This window comes from Neoarius graeffei, chromosome 1 (assembly GCF_027579695.1).
Source record: "Neoarius graeffei isolate fNeoGra1 chromosome 1, fNeoGra1.pri, whole genome shotgun sequence".
NCBI lineage: Eukaryota > Metazoa > Chordata > Actinopteri > Siluriformes > Ariidae > Neoarius > Neoarius graeffei.
Window position 1 is genome coordinate 111,260,017 of NC_083569.1, and position 23,217 is coordinate 111,283,233.

At 44.6% G+C, this 23,217-nt stretch overlaps 2 protein-coding genes across 2 annotated transcripts in view; one reads left to right on the top strand and one right to left on the bottom strand.

Moving 5' to 3' along the window:
• Positions 1-7,830, top strand: part of c8a (complement component 8, alpha polypeptide) — a 38,640-nt gene extending 30,810 nt beyond the window's left edge. The window contains exon 11 of the mRNA XM_060926153.1: positions 7,607-7,830. Coding sequence (XP_060782136.1) covers positions 7,607-7,758 — 152 coding nt within the window. The 3' untranslated portion in view covers positions 7,759-7,830. The remainder of the gene's footprint in view (positions 1-7,606) is intronic.
• A 240-nt stretch (positions 7,831-8,070) lies between these two features.
• The window catches only part of c8b (complement component 8, beta polypeptide), an 81,319-nt gene continuing 66,172 nt past the window's right edge, over positions 8,071-23,217 (bottom strand). Inside the window, exons 15-25 of the mRNA XM_060920450.1 lie at positions 22,408-22,519; positions 22,091-22,241; positions 21,328-21,469; positions 21,046-21,178; positions 18,764-18,961; positions 18,264-18,504; positions 17,854-17,982; positions 14,570-14,733; positions 13,519-13,672; positions 8,336-8,404; positions 8,071-8,225 (exon numbers count right to left, since the gene is read on the bottom strand). Of these exons, the coding sequence (XP_060776433.1) occupies positions 8,071-8,225; positions 8,336-8,404; positions 13,519-13,672; positions 14,570-14,733; positions 17,854-17,982; positions 18,264-18,504; positions 18,764-18,961; positions 21,046-21,178; positions 21,328-21,469; positions 22,091-22,241; positions 22,408-22,519 (1,648 nt within the window). The remainder of the gene's footprint in view (positions 8,226-8,335; positions 8,405-13,518; positions 13,673-14,569; positions 14,734-17,853; positions 17,983-18,263; positions 18,505-18,763; positions 18,962-21,045; positions 21,179-21,327; positions 21,470-22,090; positions 22,242-22,407; positions 22,520-23,217) is intronic.

Consider the following 23,217-nt stretch of genomic DNA (forward strand, 5'->3'; position numbering starts at 1 on the left):
TTCGGAGCTGTGGCCGCAAGGTCTCCGGTGCCTGTCGTGGTGGTAATACCCGAACCTGGTGGTGGACACCGGAAGTAAGGGATGCCGTCAAGCTGAAGAAGGAGTCCTACCAGGCCATGTTGGCCTCTGGGACTCCTGAGGCAGCTGACGGGTATCGGCAGGCCAGGCATGCTGCAGCTCGGGCAGTTGCGGAAGCAAAAACTCGGAACTGGGAGGAGTTCGGTGAGGCCATGGAGGAGGACTATCAGTCAGCCTCGAAGAAATTCTGGCAAACCGTCCAGCACCTCAGGAGGGGGAAGCAGTACTCTGCCAACACTGTTTACAGTGCGGTTGGGGAGCTGTTGACCTCGACTGGGGACATTGTTGGGCGGTGGAAGGAATACTTAGAGGATCTCCTCAATCCCAATGTCACGTCTTCCATTGAGGAAGTGGAGGCTGATGACTCAGGGGTGGACTCGTCCATTACCCAAGCCGAAGTCACTGAGGTGGTTAGCAAGCTCCTCGGTGGCAAGGCACCAGGGGTGGATGAGATCCGCCCTGAGTATCTCAAGTCTCTGGATGTTGTGGGGCTGTCTTGGCTGACACGCCTCTGCAACACCGCGTGGCGGTTGGGGACAGTGCCTCTGGAGTGGTAGACTGGGGTGGTGGTCCCTCTTTTTAAGAAAGGGGACCGGAGAGTGTGCTCCAATTATAGGGGAATCGCACTTCTCAGCCTCCCAGGGAAGGTTTACTCCAGGGTACTGGAGAGGAGAATTCGGCCAATAGTCGAACCTCTGATCCAGGAGGAACAATGCGGTTTTCGTCCTGGTCTCGGAACACTGGACCAGCTCTATACCCTTCATAGGGTGCTTGAGGGTTCATGGGATTTTGCCCAACCAGTCCACATGTGCTTTGTGGATCTGGAGAAGGCATTCGACCGTGTCCCTCATGGTATTCTGTGGGGGTTGCTTCGGGAGTATGGGGTTTGGGGCTCTTTGCTAAGGGCTGTCCGGTCCCTGTATGAACAGAGCAGGAGTCTGGGTCGCATTGCCGGCAGTAAGTCAGACCTGTTCCCAGTGCATGTTGGACTCCAGCAGGGCTGCCCTTTGTCACCGGTTCTGTTCATAATCTTTATGGACAGAATTTCTAGGCACAGCCAGGGGCTGGAAGGAATCCTGTTTGGGAACCACAGAATTTCATCTCTGCTTTTCGCAGATGATGTTGTCCTGTTGGCTTCTTCAAACCAGGACCTTCAACATGCACTGGGGCGGTTTGCAGTCGAGTTTGAAGCAGCTGGGATGAGAATCAGCACCTCCAAGTCAGAGGCCATGGTTCTCAACCGGAAAAGGGTGGCTTACCCTCTCCAGGTTGGTGGAGAAGTCCTGCCTCAAGTGGAGGAGTTTAAGTATCTCGGGATCTTGTTCACGAGTGAGGGAAGGATAGAGCATGAGATCAACAGGCGGATCGGTGCGGCCTCCGCAGGGATGCGGTCGCTTTACCAGTCCATCATGGTGAAGAAGGAGCTGAGCCAAAAAGGCGAAGCTCTCGATTTACCAGTCGATCTACGTTCCGACTCTCACCTATGGTCATGAGCTTTGGGTAATGACCGAAAGAACGATCGCGGATACAAGCAGCTGAAATGAGTTTCCTTCGCAGGGTGGCTGGGCACTCCATTAGAGATAGGGTGAGAAACACAGTCACTTGGGAGGAGCTCAGAGTAGAGCCGCTGCTCCTCCACATCAAGAGGAATCAGCTGAGGTGGCTCGGACATCTCTTTCGGATGCCTCCTGGACGCCTCCCTGGGGAGGTGTTCCAGGCATGTCCCCCTGGGAGGAGGCCCCGGGGAAGACCCAGGACACGCTGGAGGGACTATGTTTCTCGGCTGGCCTGGGAACACCTCGGTGTTCTTCCCGAGGAGCTGGCTGAGGTGTCTGGGGAAAGGGAAGTTTGGGCTTCCATGCTCAGACTGCTGCCTCCGTGACCCGGCCCCAGATAAGCGTAAGAAGACGAGATGAGATGAGATAATAATAATAATAATAATAATAGGTTATGTGGCAAAAAGGTTGAGAGCATCGCACACATTGTGAGCGCCTGCAAAATGCTGGCACAGAAGGACTACAAGCAATGCCACAATAAAGTGCGCTGTCACCTCCACTCAGTAGGAAATATGGTATTGAGACCGATGACAAATGGTATCGTCATAAGCCAGAATCTGTAGTAGAGAGTGGGATTTTAACATCCAAACAGACCATATAATTGAACATAGACGTCCTGGTATCATGGTGGTCGACAAAGTAAGAAAAAGATGTTACTTGGTAGATGTAGCCAATACTGGCCATCACAATATTGCCAAGAAGGGGATCGAGAAAATTGACAACTATGTCGATCTGAGTTTAGACATTGCCAGGATGTGGGATATGGAGACTACAGTAGTCCCTATAGTGATAGGTACATTGGGCTCTGTACCAAAGAACTTGAATACCAACCTTGATAAAATAGGCATTAAGCCTCACTCTACAAAAGTCAGTTTTGCTTGGCACTGCCAACATTCTGTGAAAAGTGCTCTCGGTCTGAGGTCAAAGTGACTTGCTCCTTGGACCTGCCTGATCCATCCTGATGCCCTACGTCTGGTTGGAGTCTCATCACATTGCTCCTGTGGAGGATGGCCCCATATGGGCAGATGAAAGTCACACTTGGAAGATGCTCTGGACATTTACAGTAATGCTTTTATGACTGAGGACTACAGTTGACTTGCTAACTTTAGGACTGCAGTTGTTATGAACAGTTTTGCACCCAAATTTCCATCAATGAAGAGTTTATAACATCAACAAAACAGACTTCATGTTAAAACTGTTAAAAATGTTATAGTCACGTTATCTGTTATCACCCAAATGAGGATTGGTTCCCTTTTGACTCTGGTTCCCCTCGAGGTTTCTTCCTCATGTCGTCTGAGGGAGTTTTTCCTTGCCACTGTCGCCACAGGCTTGCTCATTGGAGATAGATTAGGGGTAAAATTGGCTCATGTTTAAAATCATTAAAATTCTGTAAAGCTGCTTTGCAACAATGTCTCATCTCATCTCATTATCTCTAGCCGCTTTATCCTGTTCTACAGGGTCGCAGGCAAGCTGGAGCCTATCCCAGCTGACTACGGGCGAAAGGCGGGGTACACCCTGGACAAGTTGCCAGGTCATCACAGGACTGACACATAGACACAGACAACCATTCACACTCACATTCACACCTACGGTCAATTTAGAGTCACCAGTTAAAGTGCTGATGACACGTTTTTGACATCTTTGGCGATGTTTTATAACATAAAAAGTAATTCCCGATGATCCATATATTAATTCACGAAGGCGCCTATTTTACAAGTTATGATAAAAAACTCGGCTATTTGGGCAAATTTGACAGGGCTGCAGCACCCAGGAAACGAAAGAGGAGGAGGAGCTATATGACGTCAGTGAAAGAACCTTCCTCCTAACTTACCAGTTTGTTGTTGATGCGACAGGTGTTCAGTTTGTCATTATTAGTATTATTATTATACATTATTATATATATATATATATATATATATATATATATATATATATATATATATATACAGTGTGGCAAAAAAGTATTTAGTCAGCCACCAATTGTGCAAGTTCTCCCACTTAAAAAGATGAGAGAGGCCTGTAATTTTCATCATAGGTACAGTTCAACTATGAGAGACAGAATGGGGGGAAAGAATCCAGGAAATCACATTGTAGGATTTTTAATGAATTAATTGGTAAATTCCTTGGTAAAATAAGTATTTTGTCACCTACAAACAAGCAAGATTTCTGGCTCTCACAGCCCTGTAACAACTTCTTTAAGAGGCTCCTCTGTCCTCCACTCATTACCTGTATTAATGGCACCTGTTTGAACTCGTTATCAGTATAAAAGACACCTGTCCACAACCTCAAACAGTCACACTCCAAACTCCACTATGGCCAAGACCAAAGAGCTGTCAAAGGACACCAGAAACAAAATTGTATACCTGCACCAGGCTGGGAAGACTGAATCTGCAATAGGTAAGCAGCTTGGTGTGAAGAAATCAACTGTGGGAGCAATTATTAGAAAATGGAAGACATACAAGACCACTGATTATCTCCCTCGATCTGGGGCTCCATGCAAGATCTCACCCCGTGGGGTCAAAATGATCACAAGAACGGTGAGCAAAAATCCCAGACCCACACGGGGGACCTAGTGAATGACCTGCAGAGAGCTGGGACCAAAGTAACAAAGGCTACCATCAGTAACACACTATGCCGCCAGGGACTCAAATCCTGCAGTGCCAGACGTGTCCCCCTGCTTAAGCCAGTACATGTCCAGGCCCGTCTGAAGTTTGCTAGAGAGCATTTGGATGATCCAGAAGAGGATTGGGAGAATGTCATATGGTCAGATGAAACCAAAATAGAACTTTTTGGTAAAAACTCAACTTGTCATGTTTGGAGGAGAAAGAATGCTGAGTTGCATCCAAAGAACACCATACCTACTGTGAAGCATGGGGGTGGAAACATCATGCTTTGGGGCTGTTTTTCTGCAAAGGGACCAGGACGACTGATCCATGTAAAGGAAAGAATGAATGGGGTCATGGATCGTGAGATTTTGAGTGAAAACCTCCTTCCATCAGCAAGGGCACTGAAGATGAAACATGGCTGGGTCTTTCAGCATGACAATGATCCCAAACACACCGCCCGGGCAATGAAGGAGTGGCTTCGTAAGAAGCATTTCAAGGTCCTGGAGTGGCCTAGCCAGTCTCCAGATCTCAACCCCATAGAAAATCTTTGGAGGGAGTTGAAAGTCCGTGTTGCCCAGCGACAGCCCCAAAACATCACTGCTCTAGAGGAGATCTGCATGGAGGAATGGGCCAAAATACCAGCAACAGTGTGTGAAAACCTTGTGAAGACTTACAGAAAATGTTTGACCTCTGTCATTGCCAACAAAGGGTATATAACAAAGTATTGAGATGAACTTTTCTTATTGACCAAATACTTATTTTCCACCATAATTTGCAAATAAATTCTTTAAAAATCCTACAATGTGATTTCCTGGATTCTTTCCCCCCATTCTGTCTCTCATAGTTGAAGTGTACCTCTGATGAAAATTACAGGCCTCTCTCATCTTTTTAAGTGGGAGAACTTGCACAATTGGTGACTGACTAAATACTTTTTTGCCCCACTGTGTATATATATATATATATATATATATATATATATATATATATATATATATATATAGTTATTATGCCTTCGCGTTGTATTGCCGGCTTTTGCTCCAAAACCTACAAGGATTGGGTAAGTTTATTCAAGTTTCCCAGAGATCGCGAGCTGCATGCGAAGTGGGTGAAGCAAGTCAGGCACACTCGTGACAAGTGGGAGCCCTCACCAACATCCATCCTGTGCTCTGAACACTTCGATTTGGATTGTTTTGTCACCCTTCCCAGCTTAAAAGAATCTCTTGGGTGTTCAGTTCATCACAAACATGTGTTACTACTATCAGCAGTGCCTACACAGTGTTGCCAGATTGGGAGGTTTCCCGCCCAGTTGAGCTGTTTCAAGTGCATTTTGGTGGGTTTTTAACATATTTTGGGCTGGAAAACGTCATACTGCTGAAGTTTTCCAGCCCAAAATATGTTCATAACCCACCAAAATGCACTTGAAACCGCCCAACTGGGCGCGATTCCTCCCAATCTGGCAACACTGCCAGTATTCCGGAGGGGGTCTACTCGTAGCTATGCCGGATCCAAAGACAGTCCTCCTGTCAGAACATGTGTTGTGAAACGACATAAGATAAAGGTACGTAGAGCTATAGATTCTACATGATAATCATAAATGTAATCATAAAGTCGGCGTGATATCAGTCATGTATTTGCTTGTGAAAGCTTGTGGCTTTCATGTAACTGCCGCCTAGCAACGAGAGGCAAAGGGTAAAGAGGGTAGGCTATCATAGATTCTATTCAGAAGAGATCAACACAATTCTAGACTCCCAGAAGAGGAAGAGCTAGCACTAGAGAGTTCACCGGCATTTTCATGCGCCATTTCCATTGAGTAGAACCAGAGTAGAACAGCCAGTGAACCGCAGCGTGTTCTCCTGCTGATGTCACAACATGGCCGTGAGCCACGGACCCAGTTTTCTTGCGCTGTGCAATTAAAAGTTGGATATTTGCGTAACAACAGCTTCTTTTCACGTAATTATAACAGAAATCTAACATGTTTGATATGTTGTATAGTTTATTTAAGAAATTGCATAGAGTCATGTTCATGTCATCAGCCCTTTAACCTAACCTGCATGTCTTTGGACTGTGGGGGAAACCGGAGCACCCAGAGGAAACCCATGCGGAGAACATGCAAACTCCGCACAGAAAGGCCCTCGCCGGCCACAGGGCTCGAACCCGGATCTTCTTGTTGTGAGGCGACAGCGCAAACCACTACACCACCGTGCCGCCCTTTGCGACAATGTCTATTGTTAAAAGCGCTATAAAAATAAACTTGACTTGATGGAGAGCACTATAATGTAAGAACTCCAGAATAAATTACTGTGCATACTGAGAGATTATTATTATCCATCCATCCATCCATCCATTATCCATAACCGCTTATCCTGTGCAGGGTCACAGGCAAGCTGGAGCCTATCCGAGCTAACTATGGTTGAGAGGCGGGGTACACCCTGGACAAGTCACCAGGTTATTGCAGGGCTGACACATAGAGACAAACAACCATTCATATTCACACCTACGGTCAATTTAGTGCTACCAATTAGCCTAACCCGCATGTCTTCGGACTGTGGAGGAAACCGGAGCACCCAGAGGAAACCCATGCAGACACAGGGAGAACATGCAAACTCCACACAGAAAGGCCCCTGTTGGCCACTGGGCTCAAACCCAGAACTTTCTTGCTATGAGGCGACAGTGCTAAGCACTATACCACCGTGTTGCCTCATCATCATCATTATCATCATCAGGGCTCGTTTTAGGACTTCCTGTTTGTGTAGATTTGTCCAAGTGAGACATTGGCTTCATGCAGAAGCCAATCGAAACCCATCTGTCACAGAGAGTCGGACTCTAACAGGCTGTGCTAGCTCAGCGTCTGTTCAGAGAACATGTATGAACTGTGATGCAGAACCATCAGGCTGGAAAGATGCAGTAGCTGGTTTTAAGTGTCTCAAAGGGACCATGTGAGCTTTCAGCCTCAGAGGGCTGGCAGCTGTTGTGCAATAAAATAAGCAAGACCTGTTTGGGAATTGAAAATAACTAAATTAGGGGAGAAAAGATTAGCTTATCCAGTGTGTTTCTGATTCATGTCATGCCAACAGGCTTACTCCTGTCGCAGTGCTATGACTGTATTCATTACTGTAACTAAAAGTTTAGGACAAGAAATACTCTAGTATTTTTCAACCTCATGTGTCATGTACTATATGCCTTTACTGATCTGTTATGAATATCACTGGAGCACAGTTGTTGGAAGAACACGATATATGGCATGTATCTAATCTCTACTCAGCATCCACAGAAACATTTGAAAAACCACCACATGACTGCATCATGTACACTGCTGGAAACATTTGAGTAAACTGTAGGACTCATTTTTGTTCTCACTTTCTTCAGCTGGTCCTATTCATGGCTCCTGGAGCTGCTGGAGTCCCTGGTCTTCCTGTGTGTCTGGAACAAAGACACGAAGACGAGAGTGTAACAACCCTGCACCTCAAAACAACGGCTTCCCGTGTAGAGGAAACTCAGTGCAGACAAAACACTGCTGAAAGGAATGTTTTCCTGCAATAATTTGGCTAAAATGTATTCTGTAGAAAGGTTTTCATGCTTGGAGAATAGAATCTTCCTGATGTTTCTGGATGAATCGAACGATCAATAAAAAGCTTTAAAAAAAATTACCTGAAAGGACAATCATTACTGTGCACATGAAAATACAAAACACGTTTTTTCTTTGAAAATATGTTTATTTGTCTGGATTTATTTAACATGAGCAATGCAATTATTTTGCAAAACATATATATTCCATATTCTGCCATTCTGATCAAGATGTCAGTCTTGTTGCTGCTGTTTTTGCTGCATACTTAAAAGCAGTCAGTGGAGTCTTCGTGTGAACCCTGACAGGAACTTCCGCCATTTTGTGGTGCTGGATTGGTGCATTGACGAGTCCGCTTTTTGGTCTGACCATTACAGGCGGCCCATTCGGACCAGCAGCTCCAGTTTCCGTCCACTGGCATTCCTGGGAACATTAACCAAATTAATGAAGTGTTAGTATGACCATCAGTGTGAAATAGGAAATCCATTGATTGTTAGGAATCTCAGGAATGAAAAGTTAGCATAAAGACTGACCTGATCTTTTTGTCTTTTCACAACTCAGCCCACTGAAGCCATTAGGACAGATACAGTCACACCGAGTACCTGAGCAAGAAAATGAATCTTACTGCTAGATATTCTTCAAGGGGCAAGGGGTGAAGGTCAATCCAAACAACCTTGAAATCCAGTTTTCATTTTGGCATCAATAGTCAACAACTAAATGTACTGTTTAAAACTGCTGTGATGAGTTGGTGACTTGTCCAGGGTGTACCCCGCCTCTCACCCATAGTCAGCTGGGATAGGCTCCAGCTTGCCTGCGACCCTGTAGGACAGGCTAAGCGGCTACAGATAATGGATGGATGTTGGCGAGGGAAACAGAGGAGATGAGGACGTGATGGGCAGATATGGTGTAAGAGAGAGAAATGTGGAAGGGCAAATGGTAGTTGGTTTTTCAAAGGGGATGAATTTGGCAATAGTCAATACATACTTTGAGAAGAAAGAGCAGCACAGGGTGACGTTTAAGAGTGGAGGAAGATCTACACAGGCGGACTACATGCTCTGCAGGAGGGGTAGCCTGAAGGAGATTGGAGACTGTAAAGTAATGGCAGGGGAGAGTGAAGCTAGACAACATCGAAGCGTGAAATAGTGGAGCCGAAGATTAAGTGGTGGAAACTAAAAGAGGTTGAACATCAGAAGGAATTTAAGGAAGAAATGAGATGAGCATTGAGTGGTAATGGAAGTCTGCCAGAAGATTGGGATACTACAAAGGACACTCATTTCAGGATTGCAACATACGCATTCTAGCCAGAGAGGATCATTGGTATGAGCAAGGAGTTAAAGAAGCCATTTTTGTCAACCTGGAATGGCCATCACTGAACAGAGGTGGTGGTCTAAGACATCATTTATCAACCACCTACAATGTAGTCCTTGGCACACTTCCCAGACAACTGAATGCACACCAAAACCCAGCTGTTTTCAGTGACTCACAGGAGGACAGAGAGAACCAACAATCCTTTGATCACCCCAACGACTCTCGAGGTCATTCACACCCAGCCCCCAGTGACCCACACCAACAGGATGACTTAACTACACCTTAGGATTACTTTTCTTCCATGAGAGGATAAATACCTGATACTCCCTATTAGTCAGACAGAACTGAAGAAGCCTTTCAGATGAGAGGTGAAACATCTTCAAGAATCTTCAAGCAAGTCCAGTTGCTCTCTTTTACCACCCACAGTACTTTGAGGATTTATTAAATGAGGAGAATCCAAGAGAGAAAATGTCAGATTCGTTGGAGACAGCAAATCAGGAAGCAGAGTTGGTTAGTAAAGATGAGGTGAGGGCAGTCATGAAAAGAATGAAGACTGGGAAAGCAGTCGGACCAGATGGTATCCCGATTGAGGCTTGGAGGTGTTTGGGTGAGACGGCTGTGGAGTTCCTAACGAGATTGTTTAATAAGATCCTAGAGAATGAGAAAATGCCAAATGAACGGAGAAAGAGTGTGCTAGTCCCAATATACAAGAATAAGGGAGATGTACAGAGCTGCAGTAATTACAGAGGGATAAAATTGATGAGCCACACCATGAAGTTATGGGAAAGGGTATTGGAGGTGAGATTGAGAAGAGAGGTAGCAATCTGTGAACAGCAATATGGGTTTATGCCAAGGAAAAGCACGTTGGATGCAATTTTTGCTTTAAGAATGTTAATGGAGAAGTACAGGGAAGGCCAGAGAAGGCATACGATAGAGTGCTGAGAGATGAGTTATGGTATTGTATGAAAAAGTGTGGAGTGAATGAGAAGTATATTAGAGTGGTGCAAGACATGTATGAGAACAGTGAAACAGCAGTGAGGTGTGCAGTTGGAACGACTGAATGGTTCAAGGTGAAAGTGGGACTTCATCAAGGATCTGCTTTGAGTCCTTTCTTGTTTGCCATAGTGATGGATAGCTTGACGGACAACATGAGGCAAGAGTCACCATGGAACATGATGTTTGCGGATGATATTGTGATATGTGATGAAAGTAGAAAGGAGGTTGAGTTGGGTCAGTCACCAATTGTGCAAGTTCTCCCACTTAAAAAGATGAGAGAGGCCTGTAATTTTCATCATAGGTATACCTCAACTATGAGAGACAAAATGAGAAAAAAAAATCCAGAAAATCACATTGTCTGATTTTTAAAGAATTTATTTGCAAATTATGGTGGAAAATAAGTATTTGGTCAATAACAAAAGTTCATCTCAATACTTTGTTGTATACCCTTTGTTGGCAATGACAGAGGTCAAACGTTTTCTGTAAATCTTCACAAGGTTTTCACACACTGTTGCTGGTATTGTTTGTGATGTTTTGGGGCTGTCGCTGGGCAACACGGACTTTCAACTCCCTCCAAAGATTTTCTATGGGGTTGAGATCTGGAGACTGGCTAGGCCACTCCAGGACCTTGAAATGCTTCTTACAAAACCACTCCTTCGTTGCCCAGGCAGTGTGTTTGGGATCATTGTCATGCTGAACGACCCAGCCACGTTTCATCTTCAATGCCCTTGCTGATGGAAGGAGGTTTTCACTCAAAATCTCACAATACATGGCCCCATTCATTCTTTCCTTTACATGGACCAGTCGTCCTGGTCCCTTTGCAGAAAAACAGCCCCAAAGCATGATGTTTCCACCCCCATGCTTCACAGTAGGTATGGTGTTCTTTGGATGCAAATCAGCATTCTTTCTCCTCCAAACATGAAAAGTTGAGTTTTTACCAAAAAGTTCTATTTTGGATTCATCTGACCATATGACATTCTCCCAGTCCTCTTCTGGATCATCCGAATGCTCTCTAGCAAACTTCAGATGGACCTGGACATGTACTGGCTTAAGCAGAGGGACACGTCTGGCACTGCAGGATTTGAGTCCCTGGCGGCATAGTGTGTTACTGATGGTAGCCTTTGTTACTTTGGTCCCAGCTCTCTGCAGGTCATTCACTAGGTCCCCCCATGTGGTTCTGGGATTTTTGCTCACCGTTCTTGTGATCATTTTGACCCCATAGGGTGAGATCTTGCGTGGAGCCCCAGATTGAGGGAGATTATCAGTGGTCTTGTATGTCTTCCATTTTCTAATAATTGCTCCCACAGTTGATTTCTTCACACCAAGCTGCTTACCTATTGCAGATTCAGTCTTCCCAGCATGGTGCAGGTCTACAATTTTGTTTCTGGTGTCCTTTGACAGCTCTTTGGTCTTGGCCATAGTGGAGTTTGGAGTGTGACTGTTTGAGGTTGTAGACAGGTGTCTTTTATACTGATAACGAGTTCAAACAGGTTCCATTAATACAGGTAACGAGTGGAGGACAGAGGATCCTCTTAAAGAAGAAGTTACAGGTCTGTGAGAGCCAGAAATCTTACTTGTTTGTAGGTGACCAAATACTTATTTTACCGAGGAATTTACCAATTAATTCATTAAAAATCCTACAATGTGATTTCCTGGATTCTTTCCCCCCATTCTGTCTCTCATAGTTGAAGTGTATCTATGATGAAAATTACAGGCCTCTCTCATTTTTTTAAGTGGGAGAACTTGCACAATTGGTGACTGCCTAAATAATTTTTTGCCCCACTGTACATCAATAAGAATGGGAATATGAGTGTAGTGAAGATGCAGGAAGTAGACATAAAGAAAGTTGGTGAATTAAAGTGCCTGGGGTCAACTGTGCAGGAAAATGGGGGCTGCGATAGTGAGGTGAGAAAGAGAGTGCAGGCAGGGTGGAGCAGTTGGAGAAGGATTTTGGGAGTCATTTGTGATAGGAAAATCCCAGCAAAAGTGAAAGGTAAGCTGTATAAGACAGTAGTGAGACCAGCTATGATGTATGGATTGGAGACCGTACCCTTAATGAAGAGACAGGAGGCAAAGTTGGAGGTGGTGGAGTTGAGGATGTTAAGGTTTGTGACGGGAGTGACAAGGTTGGACAGGATAAGGAATGAGCACATCAGAGGGACAGCACATGTGGAGAGCTTGGGAATTAAGCTAAGAGAGATGAGACTGAGATGGTATGGGCACATCCTGAGAAGAGATGCAGAGCATGTTGGAAGGAGAATGTTGAGGATGGAGCTGCCAGGCACATGAAAATGAGGAAGGCCAAAGAGGAGATACATGGATGTGGTGAGAGAGGACATGAAAGTGGCAGGCGTGGTAGAGAAGGATGCAGAAGACAGGGAGCAATGGAGACGAAAGATCTACTGTGGCAACCCCTAATCAGAGCAGCCAAAAGAAGAAGACGTTCTTATCCAGGGCAACATACAATATACCCAGAGCAGCCTGGTGAACAGCTGGGGGTTAGGTGCCTTGCTCAGCTATTCCTGCTGCTCCAGGGAATCAAACCAGCAACCTTTTGGTCCCAAAGATGCTTCTCTAACCATTAAGCCATGGCTTCCCCAAGACCACCTAAACTGAGACCAAGTCATGACCAAGACCAAAATGTATTGAGACCAAGACAAAACAAAAATTTTCAGGGGTTAAGATCAAGTCAAGCCCAAGACCAAGGCAGGGCGAGACCGAGTCCAGACCAGGACCAGACCAGTGTCTGAAGGGGTGGGGGAGGGGTGACGGCCATTAACAGGAAGAAATATTTCAAATTAACAATGAGTCACATTATTGGTCACATTTGAAGCAGGAAGTTTTACATCCGATCACAGTAACGATGTTCACAAATAAATCAGACAATGCACAGGAAATTTAGTGAAATCCCTGCAGTTGTAGTCTTGACCGGTCTTGAAATAAAATCCTGAGACTCTACGTCTGAGACTGAGACAAGACTAAGTAAAAATGCATTTGATTCCGAGACGAGACTGGGACCTTCAAAAAGTACTACAACACTACTGTTAGCACACCAAAGTTGATTGTTTTCCTATAACACCATGCCCCAAAGTGTTTTATTCCTCTTCTATGAGATCAATTTGTCAACAAGGACCATTTTTGTTAATTAAAGAATGACACCATACTTTATTGCCATTTATAGTTACAATAATGTTATGGAACATCTGCAAAACAAGTTAGTTCCTGTTCTTACTTGTTATACAGCTATAAATGGTCATTTTGTCACCAACCTCTCTTGGTTCTTTCTCTTGAAGCTAAGAAATGAATCAAACCTGATAGATCCTTCTGTTAGATCACTGATTAAATGAAATGAAAGAATGCCATTTTTGGTAGTGTAGTAAGATTTTTGCTTGGAGGAGAGCTCAGATCTGACCTTTCAGCACAGCCACGCCGTTGTTGAGGCAGGGGGAACAGCGGCACGAGTCAGTCTCACTCAGGAACTCGTTGAGTGCACGTCTCAGGTTCTTCTTCAGAAAGTTGGCATTGGTGAAATCCTTTCCAGTCACTAGTTCATACAGCGGTGCCAACTGCAACACAAAGCACTGACTGCTGACAATGCAGCTGTGTTTATGGGAAAGGTCTCCAGAAGTTTACACCTTGTTTATTGAATAAAAATAAGGACTCTTCAATCATATGACTTTCAATAAGGTTAAGAAAATAAAAGGTACTCATGTCATGTGCTCTCCTGTTCTGTGTAATTGAGCTGTCTCTCTTCTACTTGATTCTTTTAAAACAATTCAAAAATAATCATGATAATGATCCTCTGATCCTCTAGCATTGCACAATTTAAGCAATAAAGTCCAACTGCAGTCTGAAGATGTCTCATTCCATATTATCACCTTGTTCCACACTCTAAGTGTTTCCTAATAAACCCAGTTTCAGCTGATTTTTCAAAACTGCCTCCAGTTTTCCTGGGACAGGCTCCAGATCCACCAGGATAACTTGCTTACTAAGGATAAATGAATGGAGACCATGTTTTTTATACCTAGATAGGACACCAGTCACAGAACTCCACACACAGGGCAGTTTAGCTTAGCTAGTCTACCTCTCTGCATGTTTTTGCGAGGAGGGAAGAAACTGGAGAACCTGGAGGAAACCCACATGAGGAGAACATGTGAAACTCTACTGTACACTGACAGGAATTTGAGCCCAGGACCCTGGAACTGTAAGGCATCAACTCACCACCCACCTCAGATTAACAAGGTGAAAATACTTGGAGTCTGCATTGGTATAAAATAAATAGAAGTTAATGCTCTGCCACTGAGAAGTATGAAAGAGAACCTGAGGGTAGATTAATGGTCATGTCAAACTGACAGAAGAAAATAAATAACATCTGTTAACTTGAACCATGGTTTAGTCTCATATTTTTGAAGTGTTACTTGCATCTCCACTAGGAGGACAGTAGGGTTGAGTGTGTTTATTACCTTTATGCTGATGACATCAGGGTTGTAGTGGACGGCTTCCCCCCACAGCTGCATAATGTCCGGTGTTGGGAGCTGCTTGGAGGCCAGACGTGCGACCGTCTCACTGTCTCCTCCTCTGACCACGGCCACGTAATCCTCCACCATTGAGAACTGACTCGTAGTGTCTGAGGAATGTAGTGCAAGATCAGAATCAGGGATCACAGCAATGTATAGAACACATCAGCAACAACACACTCTTTAGACTTTAATGTCTTACTTTAGCATCTCAGTCTAAGCCCCCCCCCCCAAAAAAAAAAAAAAGAAAAGTGAGTTGGCCTAGTGGTTAGCATGTCTGTCTCTCTACTGGGAGATCAAGTTCTACTCACAGTTGGAACATACCAAAGACCATCATAAAAATGGTATCTACTGCCATCTGGTGAGGCGCCACAATACAGGTGCGAGCAGGGTTACCAGAGGACTGGACCCCCACTGTAACCCTATGTAATAAACAAGAGGCTGAGGGCTATAGAAACAGAGATCAGTGCTGCCCAATGTGCCTTCAGGACTTGGTTACCAACTTGGTTGGGAGATTGCATGGGAATACTAGGTACTGGCACAGGAAGGAGTTTGACTAACCCACAAAATTACGCACCATTTGTCTATTTTAGTTCTTGTAACCTGATGAAGAAGCAAAGTATTTCAGCAAATTGAACCATAGCATAAATGACCAGTGCAGTTCAGCGAGTCTAGTTTTTTTTTAAACAGGTTTCTGTAGCAGACCATTTGTTGGGGCCAATCATGTGCTTCTTCCTCTTCTTCTTCTTCTTCTTCTTCTTCTTCTTTCAGCTGTTCCCATTAGGGGTTGTCACAGCAGATAATGTCCCTCTATCTCCTCCTGTCCTCTGTATCTTCTTCTGTCACACCAACTATCCTCATGTCCTCCTTCACCACATCCATAAATCTCATCTTTGGTCTTCCTCTTTTCCTTTTACCTGGTAACTCCATCTCCAGCATTCTTTTCCCAATATACCCTGGACCTCTCCTCTGTATGTGTCCAAACCATCTCAATCTTGCCTCCCTCACTTTGTCTTCAAGCCGTCCTATATGTGCTGTCCCTCTAATATTCTATTTTCTGATCCTGTACAACTTTACTCCCAATGAAAATCTCAACATCTTCAACTCCGCTCCCTCCAGTTCAGCTTCCTGTCTTTTTGCCAATCATGGGCATTTATGTGAATTATTTAGCTGAAGGCAGCTCATGGAGTAAGAAACAAGTTTCTTTCATTTCAGTTAAATTCCCTGGTCTGATTAATGAAATGACATCATGGCTTGTTTAAAAAGAGTCAACACTGAAAACAGAATGTTTACAAATGATTGGCCATTGAAGTATTTATTCTCCATTCAAGCTTGCAACAGATGTCTAATCTGTTCACTCTCTAGCAATCGTCAAAAACAAAGTTGTAACATGTAAGTAGTTAAGCATTAATTGTTTTTTATTAAACATCACAGGGGCTGAGGTTGCCGAGGTGGTTAAAAAGCTCCTCGGTGGCCAGGCTCTGGGGGTGGATGAGATTCGTCCTGAGTTCTTGAAGGCACTGGATGTTGTTGGGCTGTCTTGGCTGACACAGCTCTTCAACATTGTGTGGAGGTCGGGGACAGTGCCTCTGGATTGGCAGACTGGGGTGGTGGTCCCCCTTTTTAAAAAGGTGGACCGGAGAGTGTATTCCAACTATAGGGGGATCACACTTCTCAGCCTCCCTGGGAAAGCCTATGCTGGGGTGCTGGAGAGGAGAGTCTGGTCAATAGTCTAACCTCGGATTCAGGAGGAACAATGCGGTTTTCGTCCTGGTCATGGAACACTGGACCAGCTCTTTACCCTTGCAAGGGTACTGGAGGGTGCATGGGAGTTTGCCCAATCGGTCTACATGTGTTTTGTGGATCTGAAGAAGGCTTACAACTGTGTCCCTCATGGTGCCCTGTAGGGGGTACTTCGGGAGTATGGGGTTCAGGGCCCACTACTGCAGGCCATTCGGTCCCTGTATGACCGGAGCAGGAGTTTGGTTTGCATTGCCGGCAGTAAGTCGAACTCATTCCCGGTGCATGTTGGACTCCACCAAGGCTGTCCTTTGTCACCGGTTCTGTTCATAACTTTTATGGACAGAATTTCTAGGCGCAGCCAAGGGGCGGAGGGTGTCTGGTTTGGTGGCATCAGGATCATGTTTCTGCTTTTTGCGGATGATGTGGTCCTGTTGGCTTCATCAATCTGTGACTTACAGCATGCGCTGGGACGGTTTGCAGCCGAGTGCAAAGCGGCTGGGATGAGGATCAGCACCTCCAAGTCCATGGCCATGGCGCTCAGCCAGAAACGGGTGGAGTGCCTACTCCAGGTCAGGGGGAAGTTGCTACCTAAAGTGGAGGAGTTTAAATATCTTGGGGTTTTGTTCACGAGTGAGGGTAAGGGGGAGCGGGAGTTGGACAGACAGATCGGGGCAGCGTCAGCAGTGATGCGGATGCTAAACCAGTCTGTTGTGGTAAAGAGAGAGCTGAGCCAAAAGGCAAAGCTCTCAATTTATTGGTCCATCTACGTTCCCACTCTCACCTATGGTCACAAGCTATGGGTAGTGACTGAAAGAATGAGATTGCGAATACAAGTGGTAGAAATAAGTTTTCTCCGCAGGGTGGCTGGGCTCTCCCTTAGAGACAGGGTGAGAAGCTTGGTCATTCAGGAGAGACTCGGAGTAGAACCGCTGCTCCTCCACATCAAAAGGAGTCAGTTGAAGTGGTTTGGGCACCTTGTTAGGATGCCCCCTGGATGCCTCCAAAGGGAGGTTTTCTAGGCATGCCCCACCAGGAGAAGACCCCGGGGCAGACCTAGGACACGCTGGAGACATTACATCTCTCGGCTGGCCTGGGAATGCCTTGGTATTCCCCCGGAAGAGCTGGTGGAGGTGGCCAGGGAGAGGGAAGTCTGGGCTGCTCTGCTTAGGCTGCTACCCCCGTGACCCGGCTCCGGATAAGCAGTAGAAGATGGATGGATGTTTTTTTATTAACTGTTGTCATTCACTCATGTTGGTTGTTTATCCAGACCATTCTGAGTGACAAGCTTCATGTAGCTGGACCTTTACAAATTTTGACTGAAATATGACAACCAGCTCTATTAGTTTATCGAAACTGATTTTGTATGTGAAAATCTTGTTGGTGAGCCAGCCAGGAGGACAAAAAGACAAGACAAAAACTCAAGGATGTTTTCAAGGAAGCAAACAGGATTGAAAAATGTTAGATGAGTTGCGTAAAAGGATCCTTACTTCCAAACTCTGTCAGCAGGCCTTTGCAGCGTCCGCCTGATAACCCTCCTGACACGTACACACCCATGATGTTGAATCCAAGTCTAATGCCCACCTGCAAACACCGTTTGGCATCGTCTAGCGTGTACCCTAAAAAGAACAGTGACTGCCACTGCTTAGAGATGTGAGTGATGATTTGACATTTATGTCCTTTATAGGAAAGAGCATTAGCTATATTGAACACCATTCATATATATACATACAGTATTGTATGAACAAAAAGCATTGCATATATTAGCTACTTATATTTATACATATGGTACAGCACATTGATTGATTGATTGATTGATTGATTGATTGATTGATTGATTGATTGATTGATTGATTGATTGATTGATTGATAGTTGAATTCATTGTCATTTCACCCTTACCAGATTTCTCCAAATTCTCCTTGTTGAGGATGAGGGTGTAGTCAAAGTCTCCCCCGAGCACGGCCTCTGTGATGTAGTGTGTGCCGTAGTCGCTGAACAGCTGTTGGTACTCGCCATATGTGTACTGAAGTGGGAGAGCTCGCAGGCGTGTCAAGAACTCTGAGTGGAGCACCAGGTTGTCCACCTTAAGGGTGTAGCGTGCTAGCTCAAGCTGGGAGTGCGCGTGAATGAAACTGTTTGTCTGAAACAAAACATGACTGGAAAGATATTACAGTATAACATCACGCTAACTGGAGAACACATACTTGAGTTAGCATACATTTGCTAATTCTAATTCTATGCTAAGAAAAAACTACACACATTGTGATACACAGCCACTGTGGAATCATCCTTACATAGTTAACACTATGCTAACCCAAGAAACTTGCTAGCTGTTTGTCATCTAGTGTAGTATTATGACTGCAGTGTGTGTGTGTGTGTGTGTGTGTGTTGTGCTTTACCTTCCCAGCATAATTGCGTAGCTTCTGCACAGATTTCTTGTACTTGCTTTCATCATAGTTATATCCGATCTCAAAGAGTCCAGGTATACCAAAGGAAAAGGAGACGGTGGTCCTGGACATGGTGGCCCTCAACCTGTACTCCGAGTAGTCTTGGTACGATTCGTAAGATTCGAGCTTGAAATCGGAGGAACCTTTTGTCTGGATGATGAGAAAAATTTGGGTTTTGTATTGACAATATGGTTCTTCGTTGTAAACTGATCAGTTGAAAAATCTTTAACCAAGAATTGTTTTTGTTTTGTTTCAAACTTTCAAAATATTCTAATTTTGTCTTTTTCAGTTTCTACAACAGCTACCAGTTTTATTTACCGAGTTTGATTTATAGTTTATCTAAACCTTATAGACGATTACTGTTCATTGATGCATGTCAGGTCATGCATCACTAATGATTTAGTGATTTAAGACAAATGAACTGTCTTAAATAAAATACAACTTCTTAGCAAGGTGACGACCAATCAGATTATGCTCCTCCTGTTACAGTAATGCCCCAATTATGAAAATATGTAATATTGCTGCTTTTAAACATCTGAATACAATGATTAAGACTTCTTATGATCATAAACTCAGATCAGGTATTCTGTATTCTGATAAAACCCCACTGTTTTGGATTTACTTGTATTAGTGAGAATTTATGGATATATTACTGTAACATGGGTGGCACGGAGGTGTAGTGGTTAGCACTGTTGCCTCACAGCCAGAAGGTTCTGGGTTCGAGCCCATTGGCCAACGGCGGCCTTTCTGTGTGGAGTTTGCATGTTCTTCCTGTGTCTGTGTGGGTTTCCTCTGGGTGCTCTGGTTTCCCCCACAGTCCAAAGACATGCAGGTTAGGTTAATTGGTGGCTCTAAATTGACTGTAGGTATGAATGGTTGTTTGTCTTTATATGCTAGCCCTGCGATGACCTGACAACTTGTCCAGGGTGTACCCTGCCTCTCGCCCATAGTCAGTTGGGATAGGATCCAGCTTGCCTGTGACCCTGCACAGGATATGCGGCTACGAATAATGGATGGATGGGATTACTGTAACATCATTTCATGACATGAGACCTCCATGCCAACAAAGGTCCCCCGTATGCTTTGCTTATGGTGGTCCATCGTGTTCGATGATGACGTTTGCTACTTGTGTCAGTGTCAGGGTTGGTGAGACCTCTGATGGCTCCGAAGTCCAAATTCAGACGTGCATCTTTTGCCACACGTGGGGCAGGGTATACCATCACCAGGGCCTAAAGGTGCTCTTTGTAATCTGGCATGTCTTGCACTTCATCTCAGAGTTCTGGCAATGGTCCTTTCCTCTTCAAAGTGCAAGACACCTTGATGTATGATAGAGCGCCATAGAAAGCGGTCTGTTGCAAGATGTTCAAGTTGGTCTGGTCATATATTACATGCATTTAGATTTCTTTTGAGGTTGTCCTTATACCTCTTCTTCTGTCCTCCAATGGAACGACGTACGTCCCCCAGTTCTCCGTACAGCATACGCCTTGGGAGCTGGTTTTCTGGCATGCGTATGATGTGGCCCACCCAGCAGAGTTGTTTGGTGATCAGCATGGCTTCAATGCTGGTTGTCTGGGTTCTTTCCAGGATGGTGGTGTGTGGGATTTTGTCTTTCCATGTGATGCCTAAGATAGTTTGTAGGGATCGAATGTGGAAAGCTTCCAGTCTCCTTATCTGATGCCTGTAGGTGGTCCAAGTCTCTGAGCCATATAGTGAGACACACTTCCTGTTTCACAGTCATTTCCTGTTCCTATGCCTGCTGTATCCTGTTTTTTCTTCCTTGCCTAATGGTTAGAGAAGCAGCTTTTGGACCAAAAGGTTGCTGGTTTGATTCCCTGGACCAGCAGAAATGGCTGAAGTGCCCTTGAGCAAGGCACCTAACCCCCAACTGCCCCAGATAAGAGTGTCTACTAAATGCTTATACTGTAATGCTATTTGCCAATGCTTTGGATTTACCTTCTAGCCTATGTTGTGACCTTCTACCTGTTTCACCACTTGGTTATTAGATCTTGCTTTGGATTTCTATTAAAACCTCCAGCACATGGATCCCTCTCCCTCTGCCATGACTTTGTTGCTACAGGTATGTATATACTGTATATATTGATAAAACAGAAACGTATAGGCTTTAATAACAGATGATGCAGGTTATGCTGATGAACTCAGACTGTGAATCTGACCCAGGATTTACTCCATTGTGGGCAGTTGTAATGGGTGTCATGGGTTAGAGCTTGACTTGCCTCAAAAGTGTATTGCTGGACGTTGTATGGTTTCCTGAAGCGCACATCCTGGTTAAAATAGGGCAAACAGCCACCAGCATAGTAGCGATTATCCAGCACAAAACCCTCCAATTTACTGTTCAGGGCATTGATCCTGAAAGTTAAAACTAGTAATGAGTCCTCACATTGTCAGTTTGGTTTATCAGTGACGTTAACCTTCTGTCCTGTTCAACCAAACTACATTTTTATGGCAAAATATGCTTCCATTTTATAATTTTAAATTTTATATTCACACACACACACCCTTTGGCGAGGTTCTCGATGCCATAAAACTCTTCAGTTGGCTGGTTGCAGGATTTGAACACTTTTTTACAGTTGAGCTCATCAGATCCGTCACCACAGTCATCATCCCCATTACAGCGCAGCCCCTCTGGTATACAGCGACCTGACACACACACACACACACACACACACACACACACACACACACACACACACACACACACAGAGAGAGAGAGAGAGAGAGAGAGAGAGAGAGAGAGAGAGGCACTAATCTGTCTGTGCTAGTGAAAGAGGTGTGGCCTCTGTATAGACCAGTGCAGTGAAGGAGGTGTGGCCTCTGTATAGACCAGTGCAAGTGAAGGAGGTGTGGCCTCTGTATAGACCAGTGCTAGTGAAGGAGGTGTGGCCTCTGTATAGACCAGTGCTAGTGAAGGAGGTGTGGCCTCTGTATAAACCAGTGCTAGTGAAAGAGGTGTGGACTCTGTATTGGTCAGTGCTAGTGAAGGAGGCATGGCCTCTGTACCTGTCAGTCTCAGTGAAGGAGGCGTGGCCTCATGGTTATGTAGTCGTTGTGTGTTGGTTAAAGGATGATTGTGTGATGGATGTATTGTGTGTCCGTGATGCTATTATTATGGGATGGTTATGTAAAGGTTACATGGTTATTAATGGTTGTGTCATGGTCACATAAAGGTTGTGTATTGGTTAGTTAATGATTATATAATGGTAAATTATTGGGTGTGTAGTGATTATGTAGTGTTTGTAAAATTGTGGGTGTGTAGGTGACCTGTGGCGGGACACTGGAATCCCTGGCAAAGTGGCACAGAAGTGCGGCATGAGTAGCGCGAGGGCGGTGTACATGGCTCTTCATCAAGGCCGAGCTCGTGACATGGCTCTCCCCCAAACTGAGATGGCTGCAGCACTTTGGCATAGCGGAACTGAGAACCAGAGCAGTTATTATTAATATGCTACACATAATGTTTACACTGATATCAAATTTATACAAAGTGATTGTAGGTTTAAATGTGATGGTGATTGTCAGCCCTTTAATAAACAGTAAAGTGTGTGTGTGTGTGTGTGTGTGTGTTTAGTTTTTTTTTTTACCCTCTTTTTCAGGCAGGGGTCACAGCGGGTCCATTGTGACCACTCAGACAGGGAGCAGTCCACAGGGTTGAGTGGAGCTCGTGACTGGGATCTGCACACTACAACCACTGCACTGCCCCCCACCACACACACACACACACACACACACAAAGGTTTACAAATGCAGAAAAGAATATCAAGGCTTTATTCTCAGCTACTGCAGGATCACAGTGTTTATAAAGCCCTGAGCTGATGAGTATAATGGAGGTGGAGCATTAAACTCAGGTAGGGGGTGCAGCTTAATGTCAGAAGGTGGACTTTTATGTTCAAAGTGATGCAGTTGATCATATAGTTTTGATTTAATTTTTATTTTGCAGTATCAATGTATTGAATTGTCTAAGAGAGAAGCCTATAATCTTGCATAAGACCAAGATTAGGAAGGTCATAATCTTGAAAGAGTTCGCCTTTGAGATGGCTCTTGCCATAACCGACATCTATAATGCTTGTCTAAGAGATGGTTTTGTTCTTCTCCTCTTTAAAAATGCCATGGTGTCTTCTCTTCCCAAGCAGAAGCCTCCCAAGAGCATTGAAAATGATATCAGATCTATATACTTGACTTGTCAAGTCACTAAGATTATGGAAGGTTTTACTCTAAAAAGAATTCTCCACCATATTTTGGATAAATTTGATAGTAATCAGTTTGCAGTTGCAGGCAAATCAACATCTCATGCAATATTATATCTTTAACACCTTGCCCTAGAAGCGTGAGATAAAGGGAATTGGCTCTTCCAGTATAAGGCTCTTCTTCACAGATTTTCAAAAGGGTTTTGA